The 14,902-nt window shown below is 40.7% G+C and overlaps 1 protein-coding gene across 1 annotated transcript; it reads right to left on the bottom strand.

The window, feature by feature from the left end:
* Nucleotides 1–5,898: 5,898 nt before the first annotated feature.
* Nucleotides 5,899–14,829, bottom strand: fem1b (fem-1 homolog b). The gene is made up of 2 exons (XM_039773196.1): nt 14,363–14,829; nt 5,899–8,790 (listed from the first exon to the last, which is right to left on the bottom strand). The coding sequence occupies exons 1-2, from the start codon at nt 14,608–14,610 to the stop codon at nt 7,155–7,157; spliced, it is 1,884 nt and encodes a 627-aa protein (XP_039629130.1). The 5' UTR covers nt 14,611–14,829; the 3' UTR covers nt 5,899–7,154.
* Between the last annotated feature and the right edge of the window lie 73 nt (nt 14,830–14,902).

Genomic DNA, 14,902 nt, shown 5'->3' with positions numbered 1-14,902 from the left:
TATCTGCGTGCTTTGTTACCTGATGCAGCAACACCAACCCCAGTATATGTACTTCTGAGACACGTGGCTGTGTAGCGGCCAAGCGAAGAACACACTCTGTGTCAGTAAGTAACACCACAGACACTTTGAAACACAGGAGGGGTTTGTGGGACTGTTGTGATTGGAGAACATTCCTGTCGGCCAATCATTGTCTTTGCACAGATCTGTCAAACTCGGATCCTTGAGGGCCACAGTGGCTGCAGGTCTTCATTGCAGCCACGTTCTTCATTAGTAAAGAGTTACTGCTGCTAATTTAACAGAATGCATGTGCCATAATCACGACTGCCTGTTTTTTTTAGAAAATTGATCTTCTTCTTGTAAATAGATACAAAGTAAGCCATCAGGTCTAACTCAAGGTTCTCAAACAGTATTTGACGATCACCATTTTCATTCCAAATGATTTCCTATTTAGCTCTTAAAGAAACCCATTATTTAATTCAATGGCTTGTCATTGTTCTCATTCTGCCACTCCAGAATTTTCCAAAACTGTGCCCATATTTATCAAGCATCTCAGATTAGGAAAACAATCCTAACTGGGTCAAAAATCTCAGGGTCATGCAAATTAGGCCCTACTGTTAAGTGCAGAAATAAAAGCTTTTTATCAGTTTTTTTTTTAATTTAGGAAACTACCCTTGACTTCACCTAGATTTAGGGGGGCTTGTGAGCTCTGCAATAGCAATGATTTGGGTATGTCACAACCAAGCATTTTTTAAAATATTGCACCAAACTTTGAACGCCTTTACAATATGTGAGGTTTATAAGATTCATCTGCCATTCCATGTGAGGTAACATGAAACTAAGCTACATTCATGTACATAGGCATGCCCATAAAGATCACTGCCGCAAGTGTGGATGAGCATGCATATGTGAATCACAAGCAATAACACACTATCCACACACCGGTGGTCATGAATGCAAACTGTACTGCATAGCCAACGTTACCCTGAAGATAAGTGAGGCAGGATGGGTGATTGACAGCAAAATGTCACACAGGTACACGGAGCTCTGCATTCCATGAAGCCCTGGAGCATTCGCGATGTACCCTACAAACTAAAGAAGGCAGACGGAGACTCCCGGGGCATTGGATAAATAGAGCCTCACAGAAGACAAGAGGCGATCATGGAGGAAGGCACGACACACAACTCTGAAGATGGCTGGGGACACTGGAATAGTTACCGCTATTCCGCTGTTACTTTACAAATCACTTCGCATGGCCCTAAAAGCAGAATGGTGTTTCTTCTAAAAGTGTGGCTGTGGATCATGTATTATTAAATAAATGTTCTATTTATCGGGCTTAAGTCTCATTCAGAGTGCATGCCTCGGTCTTTCAACCTCAGTGTTTGTTACAATAGTGTTCATTAGTTATGTTACCAGCCAATACGTAATAGAATTTAAAAATCACCTTCAGCAGCTTTCCTTGCGGGTCTGAACCTCTCTTGACCGGTGCTTCCACTCTCGTGCATGTTCCTGTCATTTCTCGTCTTTCCCATCCCCGGGCCACTTGTATACTTCCCAACTTCGAAGGTGATTCTCAGCATGCCTACTATGCCTTTACTACTTCTTACGTTTCTCACACTTGCACTTCCTCTATTGAGAGCATCACCAAAGCTAGGCTGACCAATCAGATTGCTTGTAGGGACACACACACACAGACCTTTAGTATTTTATTATACACCAGTAACGGCGGACTATGCAATAACGTGCAGTGAATACACTTGACTTATAGTTTTCATACTCTTTTCTCTGTACGTTTAGCATTCATTTGCTCAGAGGTTGATGTGCTTGCTGCTTCCTGAGCAGATCTTCTTTTCTCTACCCTAGTGGCCCGCTTCTTCTCTTCTTTCGTTGGCATCTTTTTGTGTTAAAACTGATTTAAGTTATTTTTTATGTTGCAATTAGTATGTTTTCCTTAACTTTTCACGTAAGCTGGCACTTAAATCATTCTTGAGGCAGATTGAAGTCTTAAGATATGAAGAGGTAGGGGAAGCGATGGCGAACTTGGTAGGGATGAGAACGGCACCTGTACACATGTGCTGCATAACCGCCCTGCTGGTCGAGAGTTGATACTACAATAAAATAAAACAAAATAAAAATAAAAAAGTAATAAAAATCATCACCCGAAAGCAGACAGTAGAGGTCACGTTGTATATGTGTACCAAATTTCAGGTCAATAGGTCAAACGGTTTGTGCGCTACAGGTGATTTAAAATCCTGGGCAGACAGACAGACAGCCACGGTAGCGTATTATACTGTATGATAAGATAAGACGATGCTGCGAAACGTAAACAATTACATACAATTAAGTTAGCACAGCATCCTACCTTATCATGTTTTCCTTCTTCATCTCCGATTATTATCTTTGTGGTGAAGCACAAGTTTTAGAAAACTACAAGGGGTGCCATAAAACCATGGCATTATTCATTCTTTAACGTGTCCTCCTACTCCTCGCTTGGAGCGGGTGTAGGATGCCTTATGACTCCTTCTCATGTCCTACTCTGAGACAAATTCTTATCCTGTTAAGATGTTTAGTGCATTTCCTAGTAGTATATTCTGAGATACTTGATAAACATGAGCACTAATTTCCATTTTTCTGACACCACCATTCAAATATATTGTCGACCAGAGCAGATCAGTATTTCTCCGACCCTTTTTGTTTTTTTTTTCAGATATCTTATTGAGACAAATAGTTTATGAAAGACACTGCTGCAAATGAATTTGAGATTAGCCCAGTCATCTTTAGGCTCACATTGCAATTCATTACTTTTTGGCTGATTGTTAAAGAATTGAAAACATTAAAATCAAGACAATACAGTATATTTCACTACCATTAGTAATTGGTTAAAGGTGGAGAAAGTTGCTAGAATAAAACCTTGCATCCTCTATAGCCCTCCAGACACAAGTTTGACACCCTTGCTTTAGACAAACCGCCCAAGGGCTTCATTTGGCCTGTGGTGTCGTAACAATCCGTGTCTCACTCAGACTAATTCATATTTCAGTCGAGCAAGTGCATTGTGATTGATATGCTGGTTAAATATGGAGCACTGTCACCGAGATTCACCAAACCCTGGACTGCCCCTCACACTGTCATGAGACCCCCGAGTGCATACCTGAGGTATCTCCTAACTTCAATCCTCAAAATTGCTGTAACTAGACTAACGAAGCTCAGCAAAATCACCAACTTCTGAAGACCTTTGTTAAAATTATATTTATTTAAAAAAATCTGGTATGTTGTTTTATTGATTTACATCAGAATAAAATACTAAACAAAAAAGATACATAAAAAAATGCCTGTTGCACACTCGCACATAGTTTAACAATAGGGATGTAAATGACAGCCGTTTATTACTGCGTAAAATATAACAGTGAGTAACAATTAACCACCAGATTCCTCTTTTGTATTGGGTTTTCACAGTAAGGAGGTTTGATGTTTTTAGCTACGAAAGTGGAATTCTAGCGCCATTTTTAAACGCAATCACTGCTTCATCATCTTTACAGTTTCTATTCAACCAGTTCCTGCAGGAATGAAACACAATGTGGAGGGTCGTCATCATCCTCTCCCACCACACAGAAAGACTGGCACAAATGTGGCAGGGATGAACAGACAACCTTCAGCTTTGCTCGTCATTTTATTTTACATTATTTAATTAAGAGATGTGTACTGGCTTACAGGATAAATTTGGTATTTCTAAAGTCAAAGTTATTTCTTCACAATCGCAGTTTTTAATAATTTGCCACATAAAATTGTGTTCTAAAGTGGAGCATTTTTTGTTAACCGTAAAAATACTTTTGTCTATTCTTGAAGCTTACAATGGAGCTTTAGTATACAGGGGTCTATAGGTGAATGAAAAAGCCTTAAAACTTGCTGATTATGTTAACTTTGAAGCAGCAAAGGTGTTTATTTAAAAAAACATGCCTTCTGTGTTTAAGAGGCATCCTTGTGCTCAGGAAAGGAAACTAGAAATAATTGTTTTATCACATATTCATGGAACTAGTTCTCTTGAGGTAGGGATACATTTCCTGTTTGTTCGTCTGCTCACAGCCACCAGCAATTTAGACATAAATAAGGAAACTGGCCAGCATGAAATCAAACACGTGTCTGATGCAGTTTAGAAAATGTTTTCATTTGAGTGCATAGTTCAAAAATTCACATATCCAGGTTGTAAACAAAAACTTAAAAAACGAGGCATTTAAAGTTTCCATTGATTTCCTTATGGTCACAATACCTTAAAATTACAGCTAATAGTGCATAGGTTGGATGTGAACACTCGAATGGAAGACCTACTGAAAGCAGACCCATTTACAGTGTTGATTTCTCCATGGACAACTACTTGCAGCCAAAGAGGAAAATGCCTTCCAGATTGAATAGTATTGAGGCCAAACATATTTCAGGTGAGTCATTTCACTGCAGCTGCAAGTTAGGCAGGCCGAGATATCCAGCCGTAGAATATTAATATTAACAAAGGAAATGTTGTTTACTAACAAACCGAATACTGTATAGATGAGAAGCTTTTACATAGGGTGGGAAGGTACAACAATCGTTAGTGGTGCTGCTGCTTCATGGATCGATTAGTGTCATGGGTTTGAATTTAATGCCCAGTCGTTGCCCATGTGAGGTCTGCATGTTCTCCCAGACTTGGCAGAGTGTTCCAATGCAAACTCAGATCATTTGAAATGGGGATTCAAGGTGAGCGTGAATGGGATTGTCCAGTGGTGTGTGTGTGTCAGGTGCTCTTGCTTCTTGTCTTTCACAGAATGCTGCAGAGGGAAGAGAAAAATCGGCAAGATGAGGTGCAGAGCCAGTTTTCTTTAAAAAGTACGAATCTCATAAACAGTTTGTTTACTTTGATTATATCTGTCTAATGTGACACTGATACACCGATTTATAATACTTATGCCATCTCAAAATAATATCTGATTAACATTCTTAGCTTGAAAAATGGATATATTTGTTAAATTCAAGACTTTAATCATGTTTGAAGTCTAATCAGCCCCACTGTAAACTGCAAGAACAAATGAAGTACTTTTAACATTTAAAAAATAAACTTTACTTTAAAACAATTTCAAGTGGCAGATTAATATATACCACAAATGTGAAAAAATTACCTGACTAACACCAAATTTCTCTTTTAACAAACAAGTTTAAACTGACCTTATGTACATGAACATGAGCGTGCGTGCAAAAAGAAGGAAGGGCTTCCAATCCAGTGTTTATTCCTGCTTTGAACCCAACACTGCTAAGACAGGCTTAATAAGTATAAAAATATGAATAGCTGGCTGGATGGATGGATAAAGCTGTTAATGCTTCAGATTAAATATATGATTTGCTTTATAATTGGTGTTTCACTCAAACTAAAAGAATTCATAAAATGAACCAACTTGAATACTTTTGTTGTTCCAGTATTGTGAAAAGTCCAAGCGGAGCTTTGCCTCTTCAGCTGCACATGGACAATCCAAACTCCTGCTACTTTATTTTAATCAATGAGTAGACAATTATTAGCATCCAAGGTATGGATTGCTTGGCAATATTTTTTAAATGTGTATAAGAAGGTCCACTGGTTCGGCACAGATGGTCCATCTTCTAATACACAACCACACCTAAAAGAAAAAGCACTGTTTCTTCAGCATGCTTTGGACATGTCATGGACACAAGTGAGGAGGCATCAGACAGATTTAACTCTCAATCATTAATTCTCATTCCAGGGTTTTCCAGTGGTAGCCATAGTGAATTTAGGATCAGTCCCACACTGCACCTTAACTTATTAGATCATCTATCAAACCCACACAAGTCAGTGTAATAACATTTGATGGTCCACTAATCATAATGTTAAAAAAAGGACACAAAAATATGATTTTCTGTTTCTTGATTTTATGGTGACAGACGCTCATGGCCGACAATCAATTAAACTGACAAATCATTTACATCCCTATTTAATATAAAGTGACATTACACCAGAAAACTGCTCCCTCGGTCTCCCCAGGCGCCATAAAAGACATGAGCTCACCAGCTGCCTCACCATCTGCGTCACCCAGCTCACTCTTGTCACACTGGCCACCTGTGTTCTCCAGCCCCAACATGCAGCCCAATTTAGCAGCCAGCTTATCCACCTCTCTTTCTTCATAACATAAAAATAAACTTTTACAAAACTTATAAAAATAGCTCTTCTGTACATCTGAGCCTCAAGCCCCAAATTATTTAGAATTAGTAATGTCTAAAAAAGTATCCTGGGTAAGAACTGCTAAAAGCGTTTGAAAAAGTGGATTAAAATTTGTAAACATAAATGAGACACAATAGGTTACATGATAACTTCAGCACCCAGTCAAGGCAGCGGAATGGAAACCCTCACTTTAAGTAAACCTTTACCAAAATTTATTTTTTATGAGGAAAATGTGCTGTAGCATCTCCAGCAACAGACAGCAAAGGGTGTATAGGAGCAGCAGCACCTTACCAATGGCACATCTAACAGTATGAACAATGTCTGCCACCCAGTTTATTCCCAAACCTAACCAACTCCTTTTCTAACCACCCGCCACCCCCACCTACCCTATCACCACTGCCATCCAACTGCTGCAAAGCAGAACTTTCCAAATGTCCACAGTGCCAGCAATGACATCAAGTAGGCTGGAGAGTGGGCGTCAGGTCTGGCAGTGGCCCTAGACCTGGAAGAATCTGTTTATTGAACCATCTGTGGTTAGTATTTACAGTACAGCCATTGCCAAACTCAGCAGCTTTAATCGCAGTGAGGCTCCAGTGTGCAAGACCTCCAAAGCCTGCTGGATGTAGCTCAGATAAAGGGCTGGCACCTCCTGATGCATGGACAGGTCACCATTATTAACTAAAAACAAACTGCAGCTGAATGCTGGGGTCTCCTGGAAAAGGGGCGCACCTCAGTAGATACAAGCAAAATAAATCGTTACATTCAAACAAACAAGCACTCACAGACTTGCCCAAAACCTCGGAGGAGAGGCTGCAGACATCACATATGACTTATTTTGTGAAAGTAAAAATGTCTTTTTTGGTTTATCTCCACCTGGTGTGCAAATTTTTGGAAAGTAAAACACTTTCATCCAAAGTTAAAAGTTCCTCTGCTGCTCGAGTTTTTAGCCATGTGAAGTCAACTAATGAAATTCTACGAATTCTTCCAGCGTTTGGGGGATCTGGTTCTGGTAGTTGATTCTGTACAAGCGCACTGCTCGGGCCGCCAGGCACTTGAGACTCATCTTCATGTGTGTCTTCAGGAGGATCTCGGCCACTCCGGTAGTGCTTTTGTCCAGAGGCGTCTTCCTTTGCTTATTGGTCATGTCTGTATGGGCACCAGCCTCTACCAGACTAATGATAATGGCGTGCAGGGTGAGGAAGTCGCTGATGGGCCGGTTGTATTGCACAATGACGTGGAGAGGACTGTTGCCCTCATTGTCCACAGCATTGACCTGAGCACCGCAGTCAATGAGCAGTTTTGTGACCATGGCATTAGGGAAGCTGCATACATCATTTGTGTGAAAATCATCTACTGGGGTGTTGGCGTTAATGGCGAGGTGAAGCAGTGTGGATCCCTCTCGGGAGCGTGGATCCAATTGGATCAACTTGTAGATCTGCTTGTTAATCCGACTTCGTTCCTCGTCAGTGCACTGTGTTTTGGTGGAGATGCAAACAAGATAGAGAAAGGTAAAGACATTGGCTTCATAATTTTCCATGGCTGAATGCAGTTCAGCATCTGGAGCACTTTTGATGCGTGCCATGCCCCTTTCGATCTCCAAAACGCTACACTGCAGCACATTCTCAATATCCCTGGCCTTGACTGGCTCCTTCAGGTGAATCATCTGTGAAAAAACCTGAGCAAAACGAAGCAGATCCTTGTGCGTATTTCTGTTTCCTTTCTGCCGTAACTGCAAAGCATGCAGCCACAGTTTGATGCATTGCTCAAACTCCATGTTATCTGCATAAACTGCCCCCCGATAAATAATAGGATGAGAAACATCAATATTGTCTGACCCCAAAATGCGCTCCCGAACAATAAGCCCCTCCATGTGAAGGGCGTCCCTGTCGTGTCGAATAGCCTCCAGTTCCCTGGGTGTCCGGCACTCTGTACGGCCACCGTAGGCTTCAATGGGAGGCAGGACATCCTTATCTATGATGTTAGTACTGTCCCTGTATCTCTCCAACATTGCCAAGTACAAGTAATGATATGTCTTTAAGATGTCATAATTTTCTCTGTCGTTGGCAAAAGAGGCACCCAGCAGTTCTAAGGCTTCAACTCTGCTCCTGCGATCGCAGTCAACATGGGAAAGGAGGAGTTCCACCACATCGGCTTTACAACTCTCTGCTGCCACCTTCAGTGGAGTCATTCCATGGCCATTGACCACCATGGCAGCCTTCCATTTTACAAGTTCTTTCACTATTTCCAAGTGGCCAGCCTCTGCTGCAAAATGTAGAGCAGTGGCACCACAGTGGGCTTTTGCATTGGGGTCTGCATTCTGCTCCAGCAGGTATTTCACCACATCAGTATGGCCTTTGTAGGCTGCAATCATAAGGCATGTGTTGTCATACTTATTGGCGATGCCAATGTTAGCGTGATTCTCCACCAAGTACTTGACAATATCAAGCCTTCCATCAAAACAAGCAGCTCTAAGGGGTGTAGAGTTGGTCACTGTGGTGTGGTTCACATTGGCGTGATGGCTAACCAGCAAGCGAACAACTTCAAAATGTCCAGCCCCAGCTGCACACCAGAGAGCAGTGGCTCCATCAATTACATATCTGAAAAGGAAAACATACTAAAGTTACACTGGGCAAAATCAACCATGTTCAATAAAAAAAATACATAAATAAGCTACAGTGTGTAGCAGCTGACACTGGAAGGACCTGGTGTCACCAGCAGCATCCCCTCCATCTCTCAAAAGATTTTGCCCAAGCAGACAAGGCAGCAAGTCGGCTCAGCACAAAAGCCTCTAAATGAGCAAATCACCCCATGAAGCCAGTATATAACTCTACTGCATTATTAATATTTTTAAAAAACAAATTTAAGAAGTTATGTATATAGCATGCGTTTTCAATAACATAAAACTAAGCTGATGTAATTTTAACAGGATGAAGTTTGCCTCTTAAAAGTAAAAGTTGTTTATAGGCCAGGAAACCAAAATACTTCAAAATGACAGCATGATAAAAAATACAATGGAGCTCCTTTGGTTACAGTTTTCACCAGAATGCTGCTTTCTATTTTGGTGGGACATGATTCTTATACAAGCTTATTCCTGCCTCTCAAAAGAAATGGTATTATTTTATTTCACAATAACTTCTGCATTATTTGGCAAGTTCTATTCCCTGCAGTGATCAGTGAGCAGCACTTTAAACACACATTTCGCTTGCAATCACCTGACAACTCACGACTTTGGAATGCATTTTATCCTGCATGTGTTAAGGGGTAAAATTTAGGGTCTTGCTACAGGTTTGCTTTACCTTTTCCTCACTGACAGCACCTGGCAATATCTTTGTGAAATATCACAAACATATTTTTGGAGTAGCAAAGTAAACTTCTGTAGAATCGCATTATCTGTACTGTAAGGAAGATGCTTAGCTTCTATTTGAGAAGGGTTTGAGATGTGAACAGAGTTGGGTTATTCAAATAAATTTATCACATTTGCTTTATGCAAGCAAAACACACTAGTTCTTAACTCATACCACATAAATTTGTGCAATCTAGCTGCGAAAGTTAACAGAATATAACATTCTGAACTCATGGTTACAGGAGGCTGGAGTTTATCCATGAAGCACTAGATACAAGGCCCACACAAGCACACACTCACTGAGACAAGGCCGGTGGCATATTATGCAACATTAAACGAATAGTGGCAAACTTAGAGACCACAGCTTGCTGGGCCTTGTTGTCTTAAGGATGTCAGATTACACAACTAGTGACGTACAGTAAATTAGAAGAATACAAATGATCTCTGAGCACAGTTTCAAAGTTCTAAAATATAGCAAGTATACCACATAAAAATCAATTGATGCGCTGCCTTAAAGCACTAGTTGTGGTATGACATTTTCAATGTATGGAGAGTTCAGCCACAGTCTCGAGTTGTCTTTTTGCTTTTCCCCCTTCAGTCATGCTGTGACAAACACGAGACTTCCGACAGACAAACCATACAGACTTTAGCTTCTGCAGCCTAAAACACCCTTTTACTCCTCTACTTCTGCCTGCATTGTAAGCACTGTTTATAGCTCAAAATTCAGTGGTTCCCAACTCTCTCACACACAGAAGCTTTCCCTTATTTTTTGTTGGGATAAGTTGCAGACCAGATAGACTAAAACAAACTACATGGTTGAGGGTTACTGGCATGTTATGAAATGGCCCCTGACCTGCTGAGCTTATATAAATGAAGGAAATGACTGAAAATCAATGGAAAAGTAATGTACAGTGGTGGGAGCTTCATTTATAATCACCAAACTTTACCAACAAATCTTTGGAATATTGGAGGATAACCTGAACACAAGAAGTAGTTGCTGATGTTGAAAGCTGAATAGGAAGGCCACAGCAGTGTCTTACTGCTCTGTTACTGCTCCATGCTAATAGGATATACTGTATAAAATGATACTTGTAAGAATTGTGTAGCCCTATCACTTCTTTTCTATTTCAGCTTCAAGTATTAGAGGTTGGACCATTAGGATGCCTTGATTTTTGTAGTGCATGCTAAATATTGCTTCACAATATTTAAGTGATAAGTGGGCTAAGTGCACGCAGAAAAGCTTGTGCGATATCCAATTGTACCTTGTACTTCCTTCCTCAGGTGTATTAAGAGACATAAGGAGTATTGCGAGAATGAATAAGACCAGGAGATGCTTGATTAAACTCATTGCTAGAAATACCAGAGTTAAAACCAGGAGATTAAAAAAAAAAAAAAAACTAAACAGACAACCACATTCAAAGGGCAAAATGTTAGAGGAGTTGAAGGCAAAACAAATTCAAAAACCAAAAAAGAATTCTAACATTAGAACCTACTAGAATAAAAGGCTATTTACACTAAAGAGAATCAATAGGTAGAGTGTCCACAGATGGATTAGGTATAGAAAAATTAATTGGAAATTTATAACCTCATATCTGTAGCATTACAAGTACCACCAACACAGTTATGTGACACATTTCAATGGCAAATATTGAGTCAAAATCTAATAAACTAGAAAAGACAGTATAAATGAAAAATAATTTTCATAAGAGGTATCTACATGTCAGAAAACCACAATGTTAACAAGAAAATATATGTATACAAAGTGCTTAATACTACATAGCATACTTTTTTCATATTGAAAAAACTTACCTCACAGGAAAGTAAAAGTAGTACAATTTTCTTAAAGTACCAGATGTGGTACCAAGGTTTCATAGTTGACAGAGTGAAAGGTAAAATTAATAAGATGATAGCAGATCATTTATCCCAAAAATCAGCTAGTTAGGTGGCCTTATTAGAGAGAGACTGCAAGGACTTTCTTGAATGACATTACCATATGCAGTCAACATGAGCATGTGCCAACCCACCTACCATCTAGTGATTTCAAAAGGACACTGTAATACAGAAAAAAAAACTTAAACCATCAACAAGTAAAAGACACTATAGCACAAAAAGTGTGCTCAAAAGCCAATGTGGAAAATGTATCAACAACCAAGATAAACGACTAAAGAAAAGCTAGAAAAAAATACATTCGGCCGATTATTAGGTTCTGGCTTTACAACTTTTTGTTTACACAGCATTGTGATTTGGTTGAAGGCACTGCCCCACTTGACAACTTGTGAACATTGATGGGTTAACTTATGTTATTTTATCCAATAGACTGGAACAGAACACTGTCCCGAGAGTTATTTGGGCATAACACAACAAAGCTGATCATTACATGTCACCCCAAGTTAAACTCAGACTAAACAGTAATTACATAGAATTCCAAGCCCGACTCACACTCAGGGTTAATGCCAAGGTGGCTAAGGGCTCATTTATACTTCACGCTCAAAACCCCTATGCATCATGGCTGCCACGTGTTCCCAGCGTTCATCTGACACGTCCTCTGAGCAGGTCCTCAGAAATTAACACAACACGTGCACGAGTTGCAGTACCAGCAAAAAGTCGGGGGCGCAGTGTGATAAAAGTTGGAATGTGACATCAGAGTCTCTGTTTACTATCTACATGCGACAGAAAGCCTCTATGTGGATCCTATGGGATCAATGTACGTGCTTCGATGTTTGATGAATGGTTCGATGTGTTGAAGCAAAATGCCGACATACAGATGCATTCATGGTTGCTTTTATATTCAAGCATTGTATATTCCCGATCGTAATGACACGATACATTTTAAAAGTCTCACATACCATCTTTTTTTTTTTTGCAACTTCACAATAGCAACATAATGCACAGCGCTGTATTTGAGCCACAGAGAAAAAAATTAAGTATATGGTGAAAACGGCTTTAATCTCGAAATGTCTACTTTAACCTCGTAGTTTACTTTATCATTAATGCATACTGTCTTAAACGTCATCCCAGTTTTTAATCGCTATGAGCTTCTTGAGCTTCCTCCTGACCTGACAGCATCGGCAAGCAGCAATAGATCACCGCACAGAACACATTAAATGTATGATATTCCAACTCTCTGCAAATTTAGAATCTTTAGATGTATACTTGATATCACTTTCATGATGAAATGCATTTAAATATGTATGTTACATTTTACAGATAAATCGTTATTTTCGTTTAAATAATGAATACTGTTAATAATTACACACATGGGGGGGACACGGTGGTAGAGCGGTAGCACAGCTGTCTCGCAGGGAGTCACATCGCTAGTATTCCCTGCTTGGAATCTGCAAGTTTTCCTGCAGGGTTTCCACACGGTGTTCCGGTTTCCTTCCAAAGATATGCATATTTGGGGATTTGGTGACACTAAAATCACGCTAGTGTATATGAGTGCTTGTATTCACCTTTTGATAAGCTGAGGCCCCGTCCAGGGATTGTTTCTGCCTCGTGTCCAATGCTTGCTGGAATGGGCACATCCCTGCATTGATGGATTTAACCATTAAACATCCATTTTTTAGAGATATTGCGGTGAGGTGTCATCGGAATTTAATGGGTGTTCCAGGCAATTCGCAACACAGGGAAGCCGAACCTATTCTCACCGTGAAAATATCTCGCACTGCCACATGGTGGATTCCTCCAGATTTACGTAAAGTACACACGTAAGTATAATCAGTAAAACGCTTGCGTAGCAGGAGCGTCCGCTGGAGCATGCGTCTCGTCTCGTGAAGTTTAAACCCGGCCTAAGACGATATTGTAGGTTAAGAAGCCAGATAGTCTGTGCCAGTTGTAGCTTTTTTGCTTGCCGCGGGCAAAAGTGAAAATGTTTTGCTCAAACCATAGATTCCATGAATATTATTGCAGCCAGAAAAACGGAGTAGTAGTTGGAGTGGTGAATCCCTCAGCACTCCCCATCCCCCTGGAATTTCACACGCATTGAACATGGATGTTGGATCAAAGAACCTGAGTATTGAATTCCCTTGGTGTTTTGCACAACTCATACACATATATCAAATCAAACAGCATGTTGGGATAATCACAGGCTATGTGTCATAGTTCACACAAAGTCATCCTCTCCCAATACCACTGGCAATGTATATTACAAAATGCCATTCTGATCAAATGCCTTTCCCTGCCGTTCTACTGTCCTCTTGGCCATCTGACTTTATCATCAGACTCATCTTTAGAGTCATGGAACACAATATTATAATTTTAGACTCTACTTTTCTACTAATTATATATGTATGTTACATAAGCCTGAGCCGATTTACATTTTATTATTTATTCGTTATTATTCTTGCCTAATTTAATTTGTTTTTCTTTTCTTGTAACTTATTTCTTTGACGTCTTGCAAAGCATTCTGAGCCAAATTCGGTGTATGAGAATGTGCTACGGAAATAAATGTTGTTGTTGTTCTTTACAGGTAATTGACTGATCCAGTGTACCAATCCTACTCCTACGACATGAACGTTCACACGTAGAAATCTTTACGCTTTATAGCGACTCCACTGACAGTGATAATACCTGTACACCCCGATTTATGATGTTAGGCGATTCGATTGACTCTTTTCGTCCTTACAACGTCGCCATACACTCTCGCTTGTACAGTGGAAACAGTTTCACTCTGAACGCTTCTCTTTATTTCGTGAAGCAAAATACTGAACTTGACGAGATGTAAAAATGCAATCGTTGCCTCGTTAAGACCTCTCAAAGGGATAACTGTGACATGACTTGGGACGAGAACACAACGACACAAATAACCGTGACATGACCCCGCTTACCCGTCGAAGCGCACCGTTCCCGTTTGCTCCGTGTCCACCCGGTAGTGCTCCAGTAAGAGACGCACGACTTTCGCATGTCCGTTGCGTGCCGCGATGATGAGCGGCGTGGAGCGCTGGCCCCCGTGTTGGCTGACAAAGCTGAGAAGGTATCGGGTCTCTGTCTCTCCGTAGTTAAGCAGCAATGCAGCTAGCGTCAGGACGCGGCCTTCGCTCGCCGCCTTGTACACGTAGCCGGCCATCGCCTCCATTCCCGGCAGGCCATTCACTCTGGTGCCAGTTCCCGGGCTGCGTAATGACGGCCACGGGTTCACTCTCTGTCTGCCTGGACCCTACTGCCGAGTTGTTCCCGAGCGGACGATAACGCAGCCCCGGTACAATGCAACAATTCCAAAAGATCGCTGGTTCTCTGAGGCGGATACACAAACCGGATGCTTCCCAGGTCCGCCGCCAGTACTCGCGGGCGTGAACATAAGCCGATTCGAATAGTTCCGGATTCCGTGTGTCAGTTACTTTTTATGTGATTTAAAGTGAAGCGTTTTT

Source organism: Polypterus senegalus, chromosome 12, assembly GCF_016835505.1.
Source record: "Polypterus senegalus isolate Bchr_013 chromosome 12, ASM1683550v1, whole genome shotgun sequence".
NCBI classification, from domain to species: domain Eukaryota; kingdom Metazoa; phylum Chordata; class Cladistia; order Polypteriformes; family Polypteridae; genus Polypterus; species Polypterus senegalus.
Note: the sequence above shows the minus strand (reverse complement) of the source record. Positions and strands in the feature narration are given on the sequence as shown.

Coding starts and splice junctions, on each gene's coding strand:
- fem1b (XM_039773196.1), bottom strand. CDS start 14,610: ATGGAGGCGATGGCCGGCTACGTGTACAAGGCGGCGAGCGAAGGCCGC. Junction 8,791..14,362: donor GGAACGGTGCGCTTCGACGG/GTAAGCGGGGTC, acceptor TTTCCTTTTCAG/ATATGTAATTGATGGAGCCA.